General features: G+C 44.0%; 1 protein-coding gene across 11 annotated transcripts in view; it reads right to left on the bottom strand.

The window, feature by feature from the left end:
- The window catches only part of SH3PXD2A (SH3 and PX domains 2A), a 248,561-nt gene that overhangs the window by 60,927 nt on the left and 162,718 nt on the right, over positions 1 to 24,916 (bottom strand). For 5 of the 11 annotated variants that reach the window (XM_038141674.1, XM_038141672.1, XM_038141671.1 and 2 more), the window contains 2 exons: positions 19,691 to 19,738; positions 10,758 to 10,889 (listed from right to left, as the gene is read on the bottom strand). In XM_038141674.1, the coding sequence (XP_037997602.1) occupies positions 10,758 to 10,889; positions 19,691 to 19,738 (180 nt within the window). Of the gene's footprint in view, positions 1 to 10,757; positions 10,890 to 11,318; positions 11,412 to 14,668; positions 19,588 to 19,690; positions 19,739 to 24,916 lie in introns of those variants that run through there. The other 6 variants (XM_038141673.1, XM_038141677.1, XM_038141678.1 and 3 more) reach the window with 4 other exon arrangements.

Genomic DNA, 24,916 nt, shown 5'->3' on the forward strand with positions numbered 1-24,916 from the left:
CAACAGCTTTTCAAAGCAACATGTTAGGGCATCCCAGCACACATTCACATTGCAGGGGAAAATAGGAGATACAGACCCAAGGGAGGTCTGGGAAATACTTGCTGTTATCACCAAGATGAAGTTTGACTACATTGCCAATACAACTGCAGTCCATCTTCATTTGAAATAAAGTGATGTCCCACTGCATGTGCAACTTTCAGATGAAGTCACACTGTAACAAGATACAAAAAACTGAACTTGCCAGTAAATGTAGTAACAAGAAGCCAGCCAGTAAAACAGAGCTCCAAGAGAGTCCATCTCATCTGCTGCCTCTTCTAGAACTGCTCTGGTTAATCCAGCCACAAGCCAACATCTTTCTACCAAAAAAATTATTAAATTCTCCACCAACAATGCCAGAAAGTCTGATGTCCCAGCCTGAGGGAGTGGATGGGAAGAGCCAACATGCACCCTTTTGTCAAGCCACCCCCTAAACCTCATTGTATTATGGCAATCTTAAGCAAGGAAATTACTCCTATAGGTTTTGCTAAATCTGAAGATGGACAAGAAACTGGTTTGTGGCAAAACTGAACTCTTTTTAACATGAAAACCAAAAGCATGGAGTTATGTTGCTGGTCGTAACTGAAATGCGTCTGCTAATGATTAAAGCTTCCATTTTGCTGCCAAAGTATTATTGGAACTGCTTATTTGCTGTGCAGCTTGGGAGAAAAAAAATCTCTTCCATCCTTTATTAATCTTGTCCTCATCTGACACAACAAAAATGCACCATCAGTCTTTTTCTTACTTGGAAAAACAGGCCTGAAAGTCACTCCAAGAGCCAAAGTCTTTGTGTATAATTACTGTCTTGATTAACTAGAACAAAGGGCAGAAAACATCAGTCATTATGCATTAAATTCAGTATTTTGGGGGCTTATTTAAAAACATTTCATCTACCTGCTTTCTTAAAAAAAACTTTGATATAAGAAAAAACTATGAAATAATTCAAAATAAATTATTTTTTAGGTTTTTTTGGTTGGTTGTTTTTTTGAAAGCAGTCACATCCAAAGGAATGTAGCTCACAGGGTAACTATGGGACTCATTGGAAGGCCTCAGCAAGAATACTTGTATCTTCTTGGCCCCAGGTAGTCTCTTGCAGCAGTGCTGAGCTGGTGACCTATTTGGCTGATATAAGAAACTCAATCATTAGAAAGTTTATGCATTCTAATATAAAAAGCAGATTTTCCTTGGAAAGATTTTCTTGGGGCAGGTTTCAGGGTCCCGAAACTGGCAGTGACTGTATGAACAGAGTAGGTAATGAGTAAAGGCTCCAACAGGGGATGCTATGTAAAATTTTTTCCTTTTCAGCCTGCCATCCTGGGCTCCAAACAGGGTATGCAGGAGAAACAGGGAATTTAACTACCTGCCTGAGCATGAAGTCTCAGCAGAGGAGGGGTTAAATGAGAAGAGAAAGAGGAAGAAACTTGCAGGCAGCTGGAAATTTCAATATTGAAATCTTCAGAGCAGAGGCCTGGTAGATATCCTACTGTTCAGAAGTAGCTGGATGTGTTGTATGGCAAACTCAAAGGCAGCAAAGCCTGTGTGCCACTGATCCTCCACCCTTACCGATGCGCCCTGCTCGTCCCAAGCTGAAGTGCCTTTATGCACAGCTACGTCTTCAACTCTGTGGTTTCCGTGGTCACATCCCACCCTGTCCCCAGCAGACAGACTAACAGGGCAGTCTCAGAAATCCTGGAACAGATTTCATGCTCACAGCTAGCAAACATGAAGCCCAGCCAGGCTTGTTCCCTCTCCTGCTTCTGGAGGAGGTCTGAGGGGTCTCAGCACCTTGGATATGGAGAAATCAAAACAGACGCAGATGAGAAACAATCTTTGCAAGGGCTGACATTGAGATCCTTTTCTCCCCTTTGAAATGCACTTCTTGTGGTCTGAAGACAAGAAAAATCTCCTCACATGCTGACCTGACAACCAGGAACTCTTTCAGTCCTGCCTGTGTGAAGGCTTGGCCCCAGAATGTGGGCTTGCTCTGCTGGCACTTGTGAGGCAGGGGAGTTCCTCTCTGTGGCCTCCAATTCCCATTGCTTGAGAAATTAGAGAAATGCAGATGTTCTCTAACCTACAATTAGACTGGAGATCTAACCACAATTAAATGAGTAGTGTATTGTTCTACTCAAGCCAGGTGGACAGAAGTTGAAAAGGGAACCTGTTTACTTCAGTAGAATGCTTAGAAGACAGCATGGAAAAAAATGCAGCCCTAGAGATATATACTTAATATACTTGGTGAATTCCTAGTCACAGCAATCACCCTTCTCCTGAGCTGTGAGAAATTCAGAGGTGTGGGAAAACTGTCCCAGAGAGGCATGATACCAGCTAAAGAAAAGACAAATGAATGCGAAAGTCAAAGTGGTTGGACTTTAGATGTCTCCACAAAATGGAAAAAACCCCACATAATTGAACTAGCCCTGTCAGAACACCAGTTGCTCAAGATTAAGACAAACAATGGGAGTAAGACTAGAAAAATTAATATAAACCACACATTACAACCCAAAACATTTGAAAAAATATGTTCTAGAGGGACAGTTTCAAATTGTAAGCTGTTTTATGTCTTAATCTGGAGAGATGTTTCTTTAGAACTCTTTAAAACATGAACACTACATAAAAGGGATCTGATAGGTAGTGTTAAAAAGGAGAATGCTTTAGAGAAACATGACCCCATGACATCTTTTGTGTCCCTATGACTTGTTAATCAATCTTTTCCCTCTATAGGGGGATAAAATCAGGCAGTGTTGCTTGGAAAATAGGAATGTATTTCTTACTACTCTGAAACCTTCAACTATGAACCCAAGAGAACACCAGTATTAGTTAACTTTTGCAAGGCTTTATAAACACACCAAAGGTCACTTTAGTGTGACATTGAGCTGCTCCCAAATTAAAGTGGGAACCCTGATAACACAAGCCACAGTCAACAACTCCATCCCAACAGGCAAAACAGCCCCAGCAGCAGAGCTCCAGAAGAGCCAGAAGGTGTCCCAGGAAAGCTTCAGCAGAAGGAGGCACTGCAAAGGGCAGAGTTTTAGCAGACAGACATATTTCAAATGTTCTTAATGAGCTTGTCATCAAGGAGGCAAAACAAATACCGACTGCAATTTGAAGCTGGGCAAAGGAAAACCAAGCAAGGATGTCTTTGAAGTGCAGAAGAGCTTCCCAGAAGAGAAGGAAATGTCACAGCACAATTGAAGGGACACTCTCCCCTTTTCACAGGGGTGGGACAAATAGCACCAGCAGAAAAGTAGCAGCCCACCTTAATCCCTTGGCACAGTCACAAAACAATAGGCATTTCAGAGGTGGCAGTGGAGAACAACCTCATTTTCCACAGTGACAGAGGACCACTGCAAAACAAACAGAGTAGTAACAACCCTGCTCTGATTCCAACACAGAATTGCCTGCCAAGCTCTTAAACAGAAACAAACGTCAATTGCCATGTAAGTTACTAAGTGGGGCAGAGGAAGCCATTTAGACATCACAAGATAGCAACATAAATATCACAAAACATTCATAATTCAAGAATTTTGGTTTATGCAGCAACATCCCAAGCTCAGCTGATGTGCTGGTGTGGTGATGCTCAAGCAATAGGCAGGCCTAGGAACTTCAGTCCCAACCCCTTATCATTCAAACCTATGTACAGGGCAGCCTTGAACTGCAGCTCAGAGGTAACTACTTCAGAAATGTTGTGGCATGATTCCTTTCTGGGCACAGTAAATTCAAGTTTAATTGTGGAAAATCAAACAAGGGCTTCAGCCATACCAACACGGTTTGACTGCTGAAAGTAAAACAGCCAGAAAAAGAAAGCAGCTACCGTCCTCCTTATGATTGCAGAGGCACAGAGTTAAAATTCAGCCAGATTAGGAAAAAGGCAAGAAAAAAGGTGTTCAGAAAATAGCTTACAAAACAATCACCAGAAAGCTCAGGGTAGGCTGTCAAGGGCTGCTTCCAGCTTACTACATCTGCTAAAGTCATTAGTGTCACCCCACCCTTGGGCTCCCAAGGGCAAGAACAGAAGAGGGAGGGCTCCTCCTCATCTCCTGCTGACCCAGCTGTTCCTGGTGTGAGTGTAAATTCTCTCCATCCATTCAACATATTGCAAACAGGCCACTGGAAGAGGGAGTGCCTGTTTGCAGGGTTGGTCAGGCACTGTATTCCCAGAAAGGAGCTGATTTCCAGGAGAACTTGGCTAGAGCAAATCATCACATCCAGTTTTACCTCTCTGCTCTAAGTTTGTCCGAGGCTTCCCTCGGAGCCAGCACAGAACCTGGGTTAGTGCAGATGTCCCTGTTCCTCCTATCAATACTCAATTTCCATTGACTACTTTAAAACAAGGCACCCAGGCTCCCTCCAGAGACAGCAGTTTCCAAGACAGCTAAAATTTGAAATAAAACCCATCCTTTGCAACCAGATGTGCCAACAGGATGCTTTGCTTATACTGTTGCAGAGCAAAGCAAAAGAACAACCAGCCTTGATCACTGCCTCCAAAAAGCCTGAAGACAAAGACACTGCTGCGGTGAGACAAGCAAGTGCCACTGAGCATCCTTCCTCACAGCTCTGAACCTCTGCCTGCCCAGAGCAGCCCTTCTCAGCCCTGAGCTGCAAACATTTGAAGGAGGAAAGCATCTCTGCTTTGCCAGCATTGTCCCTGTTTGGAGAGAGAACTTCTACAAACACTGTTTTTATGACATTAAACAACTTTCCAGTAACTCCTAGCCAAAAATTCCAAATCACCCACCCTGCCTCCTCAGATGGCCTGTGTTAGTACGTACATTGGACAGAAACTGCAGCAGGGCAGGAACTGATTCATAAGTGGATCAAGTAACCTCTGCTGCTGGGCTGGTGGCAGAAAGGCAGGACACATGGCAAGGCAGCACTGCATTCAAAATGGACACCGAAGGCTACACACCTTTGTTTTCTAAAAAGCGGCTTGGGGTGGTCCTTCCTTAAACTTGGCTCTCCTTGTTAGAGAGTTATGAACACTGGCACATACAGCAGCAGCTAGACAAGCTGTCCCAGGAATTAAGTGTCTCACCTAAAACCTGTCCTCTGGGATAAAGCCAACGGTGCTAGAGGAAAAGTGTTCAACCTACAGAAGTGTTTGTTTCTTCTCAAATTCCAGGCACAGCTCAAGGACTGACCAAGAAGGGAAGGGGCTGCTGTATGAGGGAGTATTTACTTTTTATATCATGACCTTGGTCTCTTACAAGGCTTCAAATTCAAATACACAGACACACTGGGAAGAAATGGAAACACAGAGAACTGAAGTTGTTTCTCAGAACAAACAGCAGGGCAAAGCTGGGTGTACAAATAGAAATCAAGTCCTGCATCATATCTGATGCATTATACTCTCTTGAAATGCTACATAAAGGAAAAAAAGCTCACTTTCTAAAGGAACCCAACACACATCAATTGCACCTGAAATAAAGCATAGTGTTGGCAATTTCTGTGTCTGGTAGCACATCTGACCAGTGGATGCAAAGCTATTGACAATTCACAAGCAAACTAGGAAACTGCATTTGCAATTTGGTCTACAGCTACAGTCACATTTGAAACCTAGAAAGCGGCTAGATTGCCACTTATCTGTTAGAATAAACAGGAGTGTACTGGGTTTGGCCAGCTTTTACATGATAACACGAATGCTCAGAGACATTTTCTAGCAGTGCACACAGTCCCTTCTGCATATAGAGGGGGGGTCAGGAAGACAAGGACCTAGAAAAAGTGGCAGAGCAGCAAAAAGCAGATTCAAGATAGAAAGAGTGATCTTTGCAACATATAAAAACAAAAGCCTGACCAACATTAAAGAAAGGTGTCTAAAAATCAATGCTACTTGCAAAAACAGGCATGGCAGAAGGGATATAAAGATGCAAGATTGGTCCACGAGTTGCAAGAAGCACTATTTCTCTGTTTCTACTTAGAACACTGAGGGCGTGCCTTTAGCCAAGATGCAGCAGTTAACCATGAAAGTAATGGCTCCTTCTGGTACAAAATAAATCCACTTAACCCTGGAAAGCAACAGCTTCAAATAAAGGGTGCTGTGTTTCCCATGAAGAGGCAGAAGCCTAACTCCAAAAGCCCTCAATCTAAGAACAGGGAGCTTCTAATACAGAAGCCAGTGCATCCCCAGGAATTGAGAGTTGTGGCCTTTCAAGGTCCCTCTCCTAGGTCATGACTGCAGCCATCAGTGCAACCAAATAGTGTAGCAGAGGACATTGCCAGGCACACACTTATCTCCTGACACTGGACAGCCAGCATGTCCCAGGATCTCTAAGCCAGGACTCCGAGATGAGCAAAGATCTTCCTCATGGATACTTCAGCACCAAGTCCACATCCCAGCTAAAGAGAGAAAAGCAGCCTCCCTTCCCAGAGACTCCTTTGGGTCCTGATAAAGTTACACTAACCATAATAGCCTTGTTTTACGTATTACATGTACTGTAACACTGAAAATTGGTCTGCAGTTATGTAATTGCAGAGGAAATGGCTACAGCCCTGCTCAGCCCAGCTGAGAACGCCATCCCACGACGTCTCCACCGCAGGCAGGGCTCCCAGGGGCTGCAAGGAAAGAGCTCCCATCCTGCCTGCAAGCAGAGCAGCGGCAGCAGAGGCAGAGGTGCTGGGGACTGTGCTAATACTTCACTGTCTGTCAGGTTTTCCATTGCAAACACTGCCGACACAGTTTATAGCTTGACCATTTCAAGCCACATCCATGCAAAACTTGGCAGAGAGGGAGCTGCTCTGGCCCTCCCTCTCCCACCTTAAAGAAATCTGTCAGATTCCTGCTTTAAAGTCACAACATTTCTTTTCCGCAACAGAAATACATTTTTAAGTCATTCCATGAGGCTTTTTTTGGTTAAGGCTTAAAAGAAGCCTATGTAGTCGACAGACAGGACTTACGTCAACTACTCACATAGTTTTTCTGAAACAACTCAGAAATGTTTAGATAGTGTTGGACAGAGCAGGTTGATTACACCATGCCTTTAAACAAATCACAGTCACTTCTAGCAAGAAACACAAGCCCTGTAACTACAGCCCCTTTCCAGACAACATCTGTAGAGACTGTAAACCTCCTTTTTTCTCCTGATGCATTTGTGACCACTGCTACATGCAGATTTTCCTCCCAGCAAAGGAAAAGAAGAAAGATATAAGTATTCATCAGATATAACAGGCATACTGAGTATTTTGCTCTTATAAACAGAATTAAGGTCTGAAAGACAACTTTTGTTTAGCCAAGATAGGTGTTGGCTGCAAAAACCAAATGCTGAAGCCTGAGAGATGGTACACTAATAAATAACTTGTCCTGAAGTACAACAGCTTTATTTAAGTCTAGCAAGGCTTGCTTCCACAGTAATTGCTGCAACAACCAGGTTATAGTGACCCAAAGGCTTCACAACTCAGACTAAGGGTTTTGGAATTATTCACCACATATACTACACTGACCTTGCTCCTAAGTCATAACACTGGAGAGAAGTTTGAACTTAAAATAATGTCCTCGTAATAACTTTCACTAGCACAAAACTTATCCAACTATTTCAGTGAAAGAGAAAACAAAATGAGACAAGGCCCTACCAAATGGGCTTGTACATATCTACCTGTGGGACACCTTAAATACCATCCCTTATAGGAGAAAATGAACACTGAGCAATACTATACAATAAGTGTGACACACTTAAAGTGAAGCTAAAGAAGCTTGATGAAATATCAGATAAGGCTTCAATAAATCAAATACCAGATATTTTTCCCTGCTTTTGCCTCTGCCCTATACACTGAGCTCTGAACAAGCACAGCTTGGATCCCTTCAGGAAAGCACACAATTTGGAAGCAAACTTCAGAAAAGATGGTAACTCTAGCTCAAGCCCTAGAAGTGTGCAGAAGAAAACATCCAGCAGGATGTGAAATGTGCACCATCATTTGGAAACTGATTGTGAGGTTCCTTGTGTAAAAAACATAGGGACATTTGACCAGAAAAGAGAAGGTGTTTCTTTCCTATGAAAGCCATGCAACAAAGCCAAGTTAAAGTTTTTTCTGCTCCAGAAAACAAAAGAACCATTTAAGTGTCCTTGGCATCAGCAGGCAACCCTATTCAGGCAAGGTTTTAAAATGAAACAATCATGTGTGCCTTTATACATCTAACACCCCCAAAGTACAGTTAAACACCCAAAGCAGACATTATATGCTACATACATGTCTGTACATACAAGGAAGTTCAAAATACTGGCCCAACATCACATCCAACACACACGGTCCGGTCTGACAGGACTTTTCAGCTGTCAGCTAACAAGCTGTCCAGCCACTTTTCCTTCCTTTCACTAAAGACATTGTCCCTGCTGCAAGTGACATCCAAGTCACCTTGCATCTCCTTTGTATGGATTAGAAGAATGAGCCTAATTTATACACCACAGGTAGAGCTTCACAACACTTACAAGGTCAACATAACCATGCAGTCAAATAAAGCATTACACATGTGCACAGCCCAATAATGTTATTTTCTTGGAAACTATATCCCTGTGTTCTTAGAGGTCATAACCACATCTTCTAGGTTCGCTTGCTTACACTAAGCAGATACTCAAATTCAAGCCATAATTCATACGTTCTGAAAGCTGACTCTTGACAAAATTTTGCTAGTTTCATTACATGCCATCCAAAGGTTCAGCTGTAGCTGAAGAGACAAGATACAGTATTGAAGTTATTCCTGTGGTATCCCTAACCTAGGGAAGAATTAAGAGACTGTTTGGAGTCCTGTTATTGGAATAACTAAATCATGAGCTCCCTACAATAACAGTCAAAAAAGGCATCCAAGCAAGTGATGCTCTCTCCATCACCAATCTGTGACTTATGAGCTTATCTGTTGGTTTTTGTGGGTTTTCTTTAAGGATATAGATATCTTTATTTTGTACATATATAAAGAGCAAAATCACAGCATGGAATTCCAGGCTTCAGATTTCTTTTCTTGTTTGCATGGACATTAAGGAATCTGGCTGCCAAGCTTCAGAATACATATAGTTTTAAGATGTATAATCCAAATTCAAGGATGTTCCCTGAGAAGAGTCCCATTCCAGGACCTCCTAATTAATTCAAACCCTGACATTCTCCATTTCTATCTCTGCATACCATGTGGTTCAATACAATGTGGTCTGAACTGTGCAAGGCAGAGAGGCCCACTAAATGAAAACACAAAGGAACTGTAACTGGAATTCAGACACTTCTTGTACTATTTAACAGCCCAATTAATTCCCCTGGCTCCATAAGCCATTATCCAAGACAAGGATACCATGAACATGAATGTAAGTTGCCACAATATAACCAGGCTTGCTCTGATGGCAGGGACACCCACTATTGACAATGAGAAGCCACAGGCTTGGAAGGGAGGATGCTTGTCCATTAGGCCAGACACAGTTCAAGAAGTGAAGACATTTTTCCCTCTTCAATCAAAACAACTGCTGTTAAGGGGCAGATGAGCAGTTTGGTTTCCATTAGTTCTGCAAGTGATACAGTCAGTACCCAAGAGATGGGTATTTCTGCCCACACTACCCAGTGCCTTTCCACACACAATCCTTTTGGACTCCACACAAAATCACCAGCCAGCAACTGACAGGCATGAGGCTCTCATACAACAGAGAAATTATCATTGCATTAAAAGAAGGGGAAAAAAATACAATGCATGGTCATCTCTGTGGATAACTTGGCTCAAAGCTCTGGAAGCTGAATTTGAACCTCAGATCAGAGTGCCCCAGTGTCCCCAAGCTCTGCTGTCCCCAGCACACTCCAGAGCCTGCCAGTAGTGAGAGCCCTGAATGTGAAGGCACAACGTGAGCCTTGGCTTGAACAGATTCAAATGTCAGCAGCTCCTCTGGATAAGGACACACAAGTCACGAGTGGGCTGGAAACCAGTCCTGGACGACAGCTCTGGATTAATACACATGGAGTGCTGGAGAGGAGGAGGGGGAGCTGCTGAAGACAAGCAGTTATTCAAACCAGCTGCTAAGCCACTCCAACCACTCACACGTACACAGTCTCCTGCATGTGTTCTGCCCAACTCAAAGCTACCAGGCATCCAAAAGTTAGAGTACAGAAAAGAAATCTATACAAACACTTGCCAAAAATCTCATTTTCCAAGTGCAAGCTGGCTATTCCACGCATGGCAGAAGGGGATTTCATCCTGCTTTTACATGACAGCCTCTGCCTCTTTGCCTCAAAATTCCCCAATTAACACTTCTGCAAGAAGTTTTGAAACCGTGCATGGCCACGTATTTATCTACGCACATTCTCTCCCCTCCCCACTGAGCTCTGGGCCACGGGCTAAGCTGTCAAGCCAAGTTTCATCCCAAGCAATTTTTAAACACTCATCCTATAAATCCTCTGCAAAGGGAGTTAGTAATGGAAATACTGACAGAAACTTGAAGAGACAGCAGGGCAACTATAGCAGCCTACTATACATCAGCTTCATTAGCTGCAGATCCTTCTCTCCGTCACCTTCATTTTCCATTAGCGTACCTTGGCTAATTAACACACAAAACCTATGAAACATTCTTACAGTAGAAGGCAACATTTGGCCCCCAGCCCAAATCAACAGTGAAAAACTTCAACATCCTCTGCCAGACGTAGTAACTGCACCAGATGGAGCAAACGTACAGCTAACAAGTAGTGATGAGGAAACTGAAAGCAGAGGAACAAATGCAAAAATCAGACCATTAGAAGAGGGAAAAGCAGCAATTATAACTTACCGCTTTCATTTTTCTCTATGACATCCACGACCTCTCCAGCCTGGAGGCTAATCTCAGAGTTCTCCTGCTTCTCATAGTTGGACACCACCACATATTGCTCCAGGATCATGGGTTCAGAGCTAGCATCAGCACCTGGGGAAGGGAAAAAGCAAGCCGTAAGCCAGCTTCCAGCCATGGCTCCTTGAGAGCGACCTCCGTCCATCCGATTCACAACAGGCCAACTTGTCACCAGAGCCAAGCGAATCAGCAAACAACCCTGGCTCGCAGCATATCCCCAAATGGCTGGCCATATAGAAACAGCCTCCTCTGGCCCACAACCCAGCAGCACAGAGGGACATTGGAGAGAAGAAGAAGAAAAAAGGGGAGGAAAAAAAATATAAAAAGGAGCCAAAAAAGTGAATTAGTTGCACAGTTTCATGATGGATTCTGAAAATAAACCTCTTCCCAACATGGTTTCCACAATCCTTGCTCCCATTCAGAGAAAAAAATCCTGGGCAGAAGCAGTATAAATCCACAGCTGAGCCATCCCCCCAGTAAACCCAAAGAAGAAACAGCTCTCCCCTTGGCGGCTCAGCTCCTTCTCCACTCTAAAGGCTTGAGCTGAAAGTCAAGAGGGGGCTGTAGATGCCAATCATATTCGTCTGCACTGCAGCCCTTAAATAGAAACACATGAGCGGGGCTGAAAGAGAGGGAGGTGGGGTGGAGGGAGCGAGGGGAGGGCGGGGAAGAGTGTTTACTTGAAACAGAGGAAGAAAAAAAGTTATAGCGCCAGATCGCTGCTCAAACACGGCCACCCCCCGCCTGCCCCGCGGTTCCGCATTCCCCCGGCAGAGCAGCCCCGGCGGGACGGGGCTCGGCTCCCCCTCTCCATCGCCTTTCTGGAGCCCTCGGAGCCGACCCCCAGTTGTTTGGTTTCTCTCCGGAGCAAGGGCTTTCGGCTGTCAGAGCCATTTATGAATGAGAGCAGGCGCTCACGCCAACAGGGGCCACGAAAGGTGCAAAATAACGCTCTCCTCCCTCCCTTCCCCCACACCACTGGTCTTTATTATTATTATTATTATTATTATTATTATTATTATTATTATTATTATTATTATTATTATTATTATTATTATTATTATTTCTGACTTTTTCACCCCCAAACCGAAATCATGCATTTCGAGGTGGAGCCACGAGGCAGGCACAGCACAGTGCCAGATGTGGAGGGAGCCCTTGGGCGGCTGCATCTCGGCTCTGCAGCGCAACACAATCGGCGCAGACGGGGCCTCTGCTCTCCCAAAGCCAGGCACAGACCGACTCTGCTCGGCCTAGAAACCGCCTCGAAAAGTCATGAGTACCTCCCAGTTTAGGTCTTTACTTGGTGAGAGCCAACATGCCTTAATGCAAAATTATTTTACAGGTTTTCTCAATTACAGCCCTTTGGGACGCTGGCATTATTACACTTTTTACATACTAAGAGGCAGTTCCTGTCGCTCTGGGTCAAGATGCCGACTGAAAGGGAGGACAGAAACAGATACACAACTTGCTGAATGTCCCATTTTACACAACAGGGACACAGCCAGGAGCAGACTTTGGGTTTTCCTGAATTTCTGATGACAAATTGGCTACAAGAGACGGGAAGGAAGCAGCATGGTCTGAAACTGTCCACCAGAAAAGTCAAGGGACTGACAGCCAAGCACAGGATGCTGGGTGCTGTATTTCCAAACTCAGCATGTTCATATGTGTTTGAACTGGAGATGCAAAGTGATTCTACAGACAAGTAATTAGCATCCCTGCCAAGAAAGAGGTAAAGAATGCATCAGCCATTAAAACAGCATCCTGTGAAATGAAAATCCTAGAAAAAAAGCAATTAATTCAACTGTTTCCTGAAAGGAAGCACTATCACAATGCCTCCCCTTGGACCAAGTTTAAGAAATCCAGAAAATTAGAAGACTTCCTTGCTCCCTAAGCATGCCTCTGCCTCTCCTCAAATTACATAAGTTAATTTTCTTTAAAGAGGAGTCATCTCCTCTAGAAGCTTGTGTTTAAGAGATTTAGTTTTTCTATAGATTGTTGAACCACAGCCAGTAGCAGGAATAGGAGGAGAAGACCATGAACTGACAGCATGGAAATTTATAATACAAATTTTTACCATAGTGATCCATTCCAAATAAGCATCATGTTTCTCTTCATGATCAATCAACCTGACTTGGGCACTCTGGTTTAAACCAGTGCTAGTTGGGCTATCTAGGATACAATGAGATGCTTTCCCCTGTTTCACACAGAGTCTTTTCTCCAGTCCAGAATCCAGCAGCTCTGTAATCTTCCTTCAACCTGCTTAGGCAAGTAATGCCTACAACCTCTACTTTGTTTTAGTCTTGAGATAAATACAAGTTTTTTAATCAGAAACAAAAGCTGTCATGGACTTATGTCCATGCACGTGCACCAGCAGAGAATTCGGTGTGTAGAAAGGCAAGAGAGACCAAACAGTGGCAAGGGGAGCAGGGGACATGCAGGAAGCTAATTGCTAAACCAACAACTCCAATGCCTTCTTTCCTCCAACCTACTAGGCAGTTTTCATGGGACTGGAGTAAGGAAAAAAATCCAAAAGACTGCATTGGCTTGCTGGCAGGAGCAGTGTTCATGTGATGCATGTGTCCCTGCTGGGAACAAAGAGAGGACCAGGCTGGAGCACAGGCTGGCAAACACCCCACCGGCAGCCACAGAGGCCACGCCAGGGACTGTGTGCCAGGGGAATGTCCTTGCCAGGAAACACAGAGAATCAGCACTTCAAATCCACCTCTCAACTCGGCTTCAAAAAAAAAAAAAAAAACCCACCAAAAAACCTGCACTGAAACAGTTTGCCAAGATAGGTTATATCTGCATTCTCGTATCTGAAACCCAGCAGGGTTTCTCTGGGTTTCTCTGCCCAGCCTTGGATAAGGTAGTCACTGCAGGAGGATTTCTTTGTCACTAGAGTGGCTGGAGGAACACATACAATTAAGAGATTGTTTTAACAGACGCTTGTATAACTGCTACAGGGCTCCTATTAAGACAGAGAAAAAAAAATAGGGTGATAAATTCCTTGTTCTAGGAAGTAACCAAGGTCAAACAAACTTGTTCATTTACAGCTGCAGCAGATCATGCCTAGAGGATATCCCCCTTTCGAGGCGTGGGGTCCCTGTGGTTCCTGGAGTGATGGTCACCCAAGATTAGGTACTGCACAATGGGGAAGATTTGAGTAAGAGCAAAGAAAGGAAGAAGAAGAGGAGGAAAAGACAGAGAAACTACGCCTTTCAGTAACCAAAAGCCTTAACCATTTTCTGGGTAGCCTGGTTTGGGTTGTTACTACATTCCCTTCAGGCAAAGTCAGTAGAGTAAGGGACTCTAATCCTCCTCAGCCTTCCATCCCCCACAAGCTTTAGATGAATTACTGCTCAGTGACACTCAGGATGCCCACAACATTGCTGCTACACTATGTCAGACTCTCCAAAGGGGATTCAAAAGAACAAGACAGGCAACACCACAGGCAGCACAGCACCAATTACACCCGCTGCCCTGGGCGCTTCCGCATCCCTGCCAATTAGTTCAGGTCTAATTTGTAACACAGGACACAGCATGCATTGAGGAGTAACAGCCTGCTCAGTGTGAGCACACCAGGGGACAGGGATGCAGCGTGGCACAAGTTCCCCAGCAAGCTCACATGCAGCTGCAATGCCACCCTGACACAACAGCCCTACTTTTTAAAAAGCGTCTTCAGCCCAGGCAGGAGAAATGGAGAGCAGAGGATAGGGTAACATTGATGTGCCAGGTAGAGGTCCCCCCTCCTCTCCCTCCAAAAAAGCAGAAATTAGTATTTTGGTTAAGCTCCAACTTGCAAGCCCTCCCCAGAGCAGAGCACAGATTGCTGGCTGAAATAAGAGTTTGCTTGCCTCTCCATTTCTTTTTGCCTCGAGTCCGTTTCCTGGTTAAAGTCTTGAGGATACCCCTCCTCCTCTCCATAGGGCTCCACTTTACAATCCTCCCGCTCCTCACCTCAGCACTTCTCTTCCTGGGGCGGAGCAGAAATGTCATTGGAGCTTGTCCATGCCCCTCACAGCTGGCACTATTAAGTGACAACAGTTGCACCCTGTCCCCCTCACCAGGCAGCAAGGAGGGAGCATCATTCCTCCCGCTGTACTCGGAGACCAGCAACTACTGTGAAAGCCTCCTAAATAAGAGCGCAGAACGTCCGTTCCAACAACATCATCCTCCTCCTCCTCCTGTGTTGCAACAGCTAAGACCTATGATGGTTTTGCAATAGCCAAAAATGAAAACCACCAACTGGACTCCAAAAATAAAATCATCTGGATATGGGAATGTGAGACTCCTGATCTTTGCCAGATTACTCAGTTGTTATCAGGCTATAAACATGTCTGCTCTTTTAATCCATACAGAGCACAGGCTTTTATATTGCTCTTTCATGATTATCAATCAAATGTTTACAGATTAAAACTAAATGAATTAGTACTGGGCTGGTCAGTGGAAGTCCTGCAGAAGCAGCCAAAACCACAGAAACGGCCAGTGAACGCCATAAGGGTGAGTCACAGCTGAACAACCAACTGCAGGTAGAGCAGCCCTTCCGACATGGGCACAGCTGCTGGGGACACGTGCAGAGTCTGCACGCTGGGGTGTCTGGCAGACACAGCCCCCAGTGTCCTGGCATTCCAGAAGATAATGGCAGAGCTCTGCACTTTTCCACACATAGGGAGGAGTAACTGTGGTAGCTTGGATCTAGAGCTGCGGTTTCTTGTTAAAGCCAGTTCTTGAAGGGTAAACTTTTATGTATCTCTGGAAAACTCCTTTTGGGGAAGGATGAAGGGGAAAAAAAAAGTAGCCAGAATAGCAGCAAGCTTACTTAAAATCCTCAGATCAGTCTAACCCCTTACAGCAATCATACACCCAGCTCTAAACACATGGAATTCCTCCCCCTAAAATCTTCACCTCTTTTCTTTCTTATTGGAAGGACCACATGACTATTATAAATAAACATTAAAATTTCATGTTTTCTTTAAGCCTTCTACCTGTGATTTATCCTGAACTGTGTTAAGACAGAGAGCTAAGGTCTGTCTAAAAATTGGGTTAAATGTGTATTGCACACAAGATAAAACAGACTTTGCCATGCAATGCATGTAAGAGTACACAAGAGTTTATCATATTGCAGCAGCGTTGGAAAAGCAGTTCTTAAAATAACCAGTTCCTAGAGTAAGCAGTGAGATGAGACTAATGAAGCCTGCTACAAATCTCTATGGGGACAACATGGATTCAGATCAAAACTGTGTTTCCCAGTCTAGGATCTCTCTTCTATTCAGTGAGAGGGTTTTTGTTTTGTCTTGGTGTTTTGGAATTTTGTTCATTTTTTATTCACTGTGTGCCTTAGGGGCTTTGACTCATCTCCTAGATTCTCCTGCACTACAGCCTGTCACACTTCAGGCCCATTGCCACTTACCAAAATTCAGACTGTATTTATACACTAATTATTCCTGGAAGTAAGACTACTACTGCCACAAGCTGTGAGTGAAGGGGATTCATCTTCATCCCTCCCACCAGATAGCAATCCTCCCAATCCTAATAGTGCTTAGCCTCAGAGCTCAGAGGCTCTTGGTGTAGCAGCCCTGAGCCACAAAGCTTTAGGGACAGAGACAAAAGTTTATCACCTCCCACAGTTATTTCAGAAATTGACGACAAATCCAATCTCTCTCTGGATTATTGCCAGTTATAGAAGAAAATAAATATTTGGGCAAGTTTATCAAATAGGTTATTAATACACTGGTTTCTGTAGTTCTTTCCTGAGCCTGACCAGGTAGCTCTTTTACAAAGCACAAAGACACGCTACTACATTTTCAGAAGAGAGTTTCAGAAGCTGGTGACACCCTGCTGTTAGAGATGGGTGGAAAGCAGAAAGGGAATGGTTTGGATCTAACCACCTAGGTAATGCAGAAGACTCAAAGCCAGAGAAGTTTAGCCTAAAACCTAGTCCAAAGCCCAAAGAAGAAAGCAAGATTGAGCATCATGCACCCAGCAATGGCCAGGCCAGCATGTAAACCCTCTCACCCCAGGCTGGCAGCTGTGATTGATGTACGAGAAGTTTCTCCCTAAGTGAGCATCCATCCAACCATCCACCTTCCTTTCTCATGTCCTCTGCAAGCCTTTCAGGACATTGGGCAATAGTAGCCAAAGCTCTAGGCCTTCTTGCTATATTTTTGGTTAAACATGCCTAGATGGTAACTCCATGAGCTGCACTAAGTCTCTCTTAACCTCCTGGATTGCTGCTATAAACAGCTATAGGGGACCCACGCCAACAGCACACATTGCCACCAAGAAGAGACTATGATCAGCAATCATAGCAGCAAAAAATTAACTGGATGCCTGGATTCATTCCCCACCATAAGATACACAGATAAAACCAGCAGCAAAACACAGCCCCCACGGGGAGTGCCTCAGGAATGAGCCTGGCCCATGGTACATGGCAGGAGCTCTCTCCAGCAGCTGCTCCAGTTCAGTTCTTCCCTCTTTACAGCCCTCAGCAGCATTTCCAACGAAATCCTGACCAACAGAAAAATTCAGTGCTGACCTTTGCCAAGTGGAGCCTATTGGTCTCGGGATTTTTATTTTTTATTTTCAATCTGCTAGGTTTTAAAATAGAGCCAAGAAAAATTAGAGGCAGGAGGGTGAAAATAAAAAGTTGAGTCCTCTTTCCACTCCTTCTTGGAAAGTTGGCTCTCTGAACAGTGATTCCAACCAACTAGGTTACAGGTAGCAACAGTTAAGAATACTTAAGTAGTATTTTGCACACAAATCTGTTAAACTGCTTGGAGACTTTCACACAGCTGCCAAACTGGGTCTTCCACCAGGCTGAAGTCACCAATATATTCTGGCATTCATCCTAGTCCTGCTCAGTGGTGCAAGACATTCCCATCCCTCCACAAGGCACAAAACAGACCAGCCAAGGATTTTAACAGCAGTCAGGATGACCAAACTGGAGTCCCACCACAGCACCTCCCAGGGTGGGGCTGTGTGGCACCCATCTTTTTCCAAAGTACAAAATGAAACCCCTTCAATGTCTTGGTTAGAGTCTACGCTTCATGGAGCAGGTTCATAACCTCAGCTAGAGCTTGGGCAGCATGAAACTGGCTTCTGTTCTCATCTCCAAGCCACAGCCTAGCTAGGACACATAAATGTACTACACAGGTAAAGATCACATCCAAATTCAAGTGTGATCTACCAGCTTGACACATCAGGATACAGCCTATGGCAGATCTGGACTGAAGAACAGCTATTTTGGACACTGGGGATTCATTTGGATGAGAAACTGAAAGGCCACATGAACTAGAACAGCATGGGGACCTAAGACTTTTGAGCAGCACTATGTATCAATGTACCCAAGACTTTTGAGCAGCACTATGTATCAACATTCACCTTCTCGAGCATCATGCAATGCAATTAATCACTTATATCTGCACACTCATCATGCACTTTTTTTTTTGCCAATCTAGCAACATGCATTTAGCTAAAAGCAGTAAGCAGAAGGAAAAAAATTGTATATATTAAATACTTTGCTTCCTTGCCCTTTGAGAAGGCTAAAAACCTTGGCATTCAATTTACCATTTTATATATCACAACATGAAACAGTCCCAACAGATCTATTGAGTCAAAAAAACCCAATCTTACCCCCCAGACAGGTAATCTGAGGGATTCTTGTCATTTTCCTGAGGGACACCACCTCTTCTGTCTCCTCCTTAACATGTTTCTGCTCAGTCTCATTCTGTTTTTCTTTCTCAACTCCCCCATGACCTACAAAGCAGCAGGCTCCTGTGACTGAATACTTCAGATTTCTGCACTTTTATATCCAGTTACTCTCAAATTAGACCTATTCTGCAAAGATGAGGCAGAGCCCCCAAGATAATATTCAACTTCTGTCAAGAACAGCGTTTCTGGAATCACAGCGGTCTTGCTCACAAAAAAATTCAGACAAGCAAGCACTCATCCATCAAGGATGGTGGGATTTTGTTCACATACTTTCAACAGGGCATGAACCTAAATATTTACCAAATCTGGTATGAAAATCAGCAGGAGTGTTTCCATCTTTCCTTGCCCCAGGACCTATATGTAGCCTTAACTGCTTGAGTGACCAGCTCAGCATCCTGTACAAACACAGGATCTACTACTTGTGATCTCTCCTTCTATGTCTGAAGGAAAAGAGAATTCTTCTGTGATATGCCATGTCAAGTGACAAATGTTTGCAGAAGAAATCCACTAGTTACACAGCAGAAGTCTTGATTCCTTTAGAGTATAAAGCTTAGTTTTTGCCTTGTATGGGACTGCTGCTCCCAAGCCACTGACACCTCACTTAGAAGGTGTTCCCCTGCTTCCTCCTCCTTCCCGACTCATTGCAACAAGGAGGCTGATGCCTCCCTTGAAAATTTTGCATCTTTATCAGAGTTTCAGCTTTTTCATGTGAAACCACTTCTGTTTACTGGGGAAATGCAAAGAGCATTTCAGAAGGATAAGGAGCACACAGTCATGTTTCTCTGCCTTATCCTGACCCATAAAGTTTCTCTCACATAGAATAGTGAGAGCACAGCTGCGAAGATACTTAGCTGTGGCCAGACTCAACCCACCACAAAAGGGGAAGCTGCCTTGGACTGAGGCTTTGAGGTGGGCAAGGGAAATAAAACCCTGAAAACTACTAACTCCTGCTAGCAGCAGCATCAAGGTGAGGCAGTCATCAGAAAAGCAAAGCTCTTCCTTACCAGAAATCATGCATCATGAAAAACCAATACATAAGCAGACAACAGATCCTGGGTATCCACTGTCAGAGATTCACATTCAAGACAACTCCAAAACCACACACAGCTTGAACTAGAGAATTCTGGTTTTAATAGCATGCAGAACACCAAGACACAAGAATTTACCTGGAGCGACACTCTTTTTTGGAGTCTCAGACAAACTGGACATCCAAACTTGAAATCCAATCATAGGGCAGCCATGAAAAAAGAAAGTAATTAGAGACACAAGAAAACAGTCAAAACCAGTCATATCAGAAAGCCTGAGAGTTAGTAAAGACAGCTTTGAAAGAGACAAAGTTTTTCTTAAGAGTAGTGTTGGCATGATGGGGACTCAGAGGAAGGTCAAGTCACAAGAAGCACCCAGTTAATTTTTATGTTTTAGGGGATTTGCAGAACTTATGAAGCTGATCTGTAGGTGATCCAATTTTGAGCTCTAATAGACATGCCCTGAGCTTATTCCCAATAGCTCAGAAGACACATACCAAGAGACAGTTTGACTTATTAAGCCTCAGACCTGCAAAACTATCTTTAAAGCTGTTAATCATACCCAAAAGACACATAGACAACTCGCAGAGATTGAGCTTAGCAAACACATATAAGTTTCTACAAGGAAAATAACAATAGACAAATAATGCTCCATAGAAAAGGGTACAAAGCTCCAGTAAAGTTACATTCAGAGTAAAACTAGAAAATCCATTTTTTAACCAGTGAATGATACAGAGATCAGGTTAAGGAGAAAGCTGATAGAGTTGCTGCCAACAAGGCCAAAAGGTTTCACTCCCCCTACATGAAATGAAGTGGAAATACTTAGCTTGGGAATTTGGGAATAATCTTCAAATGTTAAGTGTTAATTTTTTCTTGAATATGCTGGAAATATGTTTTGAAAGTTAACAGATTTTCCCCCATTTCTAAATAACAAACATGCCCCTTCTGTGGGGTGAAGGAGCAGAAGGGCAGCTGTTACTCTCTCCTTGCCTGGGAGAAGAGACATCTAGAAAGAGATGTTTATATGACAATCTAAGAATTTCCTAAATTCTGACAACTCCAAAATGCAATTTGAAAAACCTATTGCAATGGGGAAACCTGTTTTGGACCCAGCAGTTTAACAACAGAGAAGATGCACCCATCAACCAAGTGGAGAGAAAAGCAGGCTATACTGGTGGCCTTGTGTATTTGTTACTGTCTTTTGAATTGCAGAGTACCTTCAAGACAGTAAAAAGATTAATAGATAGTAATGTAATAGATTCACAGTACATATGTAACTAAGGAACTGTTAGCATGATACAAATGTTAAGAAACAGCTTTCAAACTTTCCCAGTGGAAAACAGAGGTCCAAGAAACACATTGCTGTTTTCTCAGCACTAAGGGAATGCCGAGGTTTTGAAATCCTTTCTTTAAATTAGGAACACAATTTTCATTGTGTAGTTGCACTGCAATTCAAATGGATTCAGTACTTTGACTACTTTGCAGTAAACTCTCTATGGTGGCAGCTTGGAGGAAATTCTGAAGTCTTTCAACCATCTGACTCCCAAACCCATGTGCTGCTCTGTCACAATACACTACAAAATACACAGTGGTAAATAACAATAATTTACTTTGGACTACCATTTAAGAAAAAATGAAAAAGGCTTTCCATTGGTGGAGTGCAACAGGAAATAATCTGGCAGAGAAGCTTGTGCTGTAGCTCATAGAGGGAATATACAGCATGTTTCTGTTACAGACTCGGGGCACGCACGGGAAAGGGTGTGAAGGAGTTGTTGTCAGCAACTTGTCTATTAGCTTTTGAATAGACTTCCACTGCCTTCAGAGTACGAGTATGAACTTCAGTCAGCTGTCAGATCTTTTTCCAGACAGAAGAACCTGAATATGACAATGATAAATCAAGCAGATGATGTATTGCAGGAGTAACTGAGAAAATTTCAACGTTTGCTCCCGCCCAAGCTGCAGCAAAAGACAGAAACATCTGAAGTTAGAGGAAATACACTACTCTTAACACAAGTTTAGGGCTAGTCTGGATCTGTCTACCCAAGAAGAGAGTCTAAACCAAATCAACAGTAGCCATATCAACAGACACCCATGTGAGATCTCACCATAAATAAAGCAATTCTGTTAGCAATTATCAATTTCTCAAAAAAACTTCTTTTTAAACAAAGTATTTTTTTTTCTCTTCATCAAAACTATTGGCTTAAGCCAGAAAAGAAGGGCAATATAAGTATTAACTGGTAAACAATCCCACAGGTCACCAGTGTGGGCTTCCCAGCCCAGGAAGCAGCATAAAAGCAGCAGCACTTCTGAGCTGCCCCAGCCTGACAGCAGCTAGAAGTGGATGAGGTTGCTTCTGAAGCAGAAGACAGCCAGCATATTTCAGTTGCTCCTGCACATCTGCTTAGCATTAAACTTCCTTCTTGGGGATTTTTTTTTTTTTATTCCAAGACGTTTAAGCTCTAATTGCTACCAGCTTTTAAGAGTCCCCCCTACAAATAATAAAAATATCAGACATTAGTGATAGATTCCACTTCACAGAGAGCTCAAACGAAGAGCCGCGGCGGGAGCCAGCGTACGGGGAGGAGGTCAGAGGCCTCAGAAACATGCTGTGCCTGAGCCAACAAAACACAAGCTTTGAACAGCCCCAGGTTTCCCCTCTAGGACAGGGTTTTACTGGAATTCTGCATGAGGCTTGGGCCTGGTTTCCAATGGGATTGGTAACAGTAAACGAACAAACCTTCACTTCCTGCCACTCCTCTCCCCCACTGCCACACGGCTGAACACTGGCTGGTCTCAGATCACTTGGAAGTGCAGGGGGGGGAAATTGCAGTATCTGGAAGGAAAATTAAAGATGCCTGCTCAAAGCAGGCCACTCCTAGGGCAATGGCATCCCAATTCTGCTCTAACACCAGTCCCCACAGCCCCTGCTGCGGACTTAAATTCGAGCCAGAACAAACCCCTCCTACCGGAATTATTTTTAAAAGCTCAAAAGGAACATGAATCCATAAATTACAGCTAAGTCACAAGGCCGAGGCAGTTGTGAAGAGCACAGAGGAGGCTTTCCTTCAGAGCCACACTGCACAGAAATAGCAGCACAGCAGGCACGTCACTGGAAGTGGCTGCTGAACCCCATCCCATCGCTTTCAAGCTCCCACAATGGAGTTGGGCAACCCTCCCATGGGTCAAGGGGGTTCCTCAGGTGTGAAAGAAAAGGAAGGAGTTGAAGAGGCAAAAAGCTTTGAAGACAAAATTAAGCTGGTTGCTATGGTGAACATGAAACATATTATTCTAGATTTCAGCAGAAGCTTTTGTGCTGCCAGTGAGACTGGTTTGTTTGCTGCTCCTCCCACCTCTGGCAAGAGAGCAGGCGCCAGACTGCTGGGGACTAATGCTTTATGCTTGTGATACAGCTCCACTCATCTCATTTTAGCAGCAGACTATTTGTCTTGTGTACAGTTAGAGCAGAGCAGGCTTCCACAAAAACCTACAACAGCTGGAGTCACTCTAGAATCAAATGCATGAGCTCAATCTAGCAAAATCCAGATACCAGGTTCATGGTACACATCAGTACTGCACATCCAGGTGGGCTTCTGCCCCAGCAGGTGCAGAGGAATTCGTCCTCCATGGGCATTTTAGCAGCAGCTACTGATGCAGGTTCCTTTAGTTAGTAACCCTGTCTGGAATGTTCAGTACAGTGTTGAGCCCAGCATCCATGATTTAACACTGCTGCCAGCACCAGGAGGGACACTCTTCTACAGAATCACAGCTGCTGGGCCTATCAGGGACCATTATAACAAGCTTTTTTTAAAACAAAAAGCTGTCTAGCTTGTTAAGCTACATATTTCCCAACAACAGTCCTGCAGTAATTGTGGGCAGTTGGATCATACTGGTCATGAGTTGCAGTGTGGTTGTAGTTCTGGAGATGTAACCCTTGCCCCAAATGATTTCTGTGCATAGCTGAGAAATTAGCATGGGCCAAAGACAGGCCTCTACCAGTGATCTGGATGTGGCTACCTTGCTTTGGAGGGCAAAGAGTTTAATTATACAGGTATGGCCTGTTCTTTGGAAGTGGCCTTCCACAGAAGATAACAGTCCCAGGGCCATTTAGCTAATAAAACTGTTTTGTTCCCATGAAGCCTTTAACATCAACTGGGAATACCAAAATCTCCCAGCTGTTACAGTGCAACTTAAATTACTGGAAAAGGGATTATAAGAACAAGTGGCCATACTGAAGAGATACAGACATCTGATCTGTTTCCAACAGTGGTCTGTTCCATGAGTGCAGTTGAGTGTTTCGCAGACTCATTTTGTAGACTTATACCCTTCCTGTCTTAATTGGAGGGGTAAAAAGAAAATAAGCAATGCAATTAGTGATTCCTCAGACTGGAGCTGGGGGAAATAAATGCTTCTTCTGAGGAATGGGTGTGTTCTCATGCTAACAGTGGTATCTGACAAGTCAGCAAGAAGTGGGCTGACCACACTGTTCCTTAAATGTGTCCACTTCTTAGAACTGGCCGAGAGCCTCGTTGGCTGCAATGTTCATCACATATGGCAGAAGAGAAAACAGAAGTTGAGCCTGTATTTCAGTTTACATTTTGGAAGACAAGTCTGCCAAGGAGTTGGTATACATGAAGCACTATGCTGTTGTCCTGGGGGCTCAGGTGAGACACCTTACTGCCCCAAGCAGATAAAGAACCCAAAATCCAGGCTCAATCTACTCAGTCCAGGGCTTCTTGCTGGGGTTTTGCCTCCACTTCCCCCTTCTTGCTTCCTTTCTGCACTCTTCAGACAAGCAAAGGAACAACCTCCTTCTCCTGACAAGGTGAGGCTGCCCAGTCAAGAGCAGAAAGCTCAGTGAGGAACCCCAAAACTGTGGGGCTTGTTTCTGCTTCCATCTGCAGACAGTACACCATGCTCATACCCTTGTGACTCCTTCCAAAATCTCCATCCCCCAGATCCACTGACCATCCTATGTCAGCCTGTCTCCAGGTTTCTCTCCTGTAGTTCCTTCCCCTTCAGCTGGGGCTTGACACTTCAGTTAAATGGGGAGGCACTAAAATGCAACAGTACTAGACTAAGGGAGGAAGACAGAAATACTTGGTGTTGCTAAGCTTCCCCCAGAAGTGGAAGTACTTTTACCAGAGAATTCCTCTGATACAGAGTCTATGTGTAGTTTTACAACACAGCTGGAAAGAGGAAAAAGGCAGATGAGCCTTCATCCGAACTGGAACCATTGCCACACATTCTTGGCTCACACAATTAATTCATTCAGTTAGGCAGAGAACAAGAGATAGTCAGAGAAATGGGAGGATGGCACAGAAAGGTTCCAAATGTTTTGATCTATCTCATGCAGTCCTACTCAGGGCA

This window comes from Motacilla alba, chromosome 6 (assembly GCF_015832195.1).
Source record: "Motacilla alba alba isolate MOTALB_02 chromosome 6, Motacilla_alba_V1.0_pri, whole genome shotgun sequence".
Classification (NCBI taxonomy): Eukaryota; Metazoa; Chordata; class Aves; order Passeriformes; family Motacillidae; genus Motacilla; species Motacilla alba.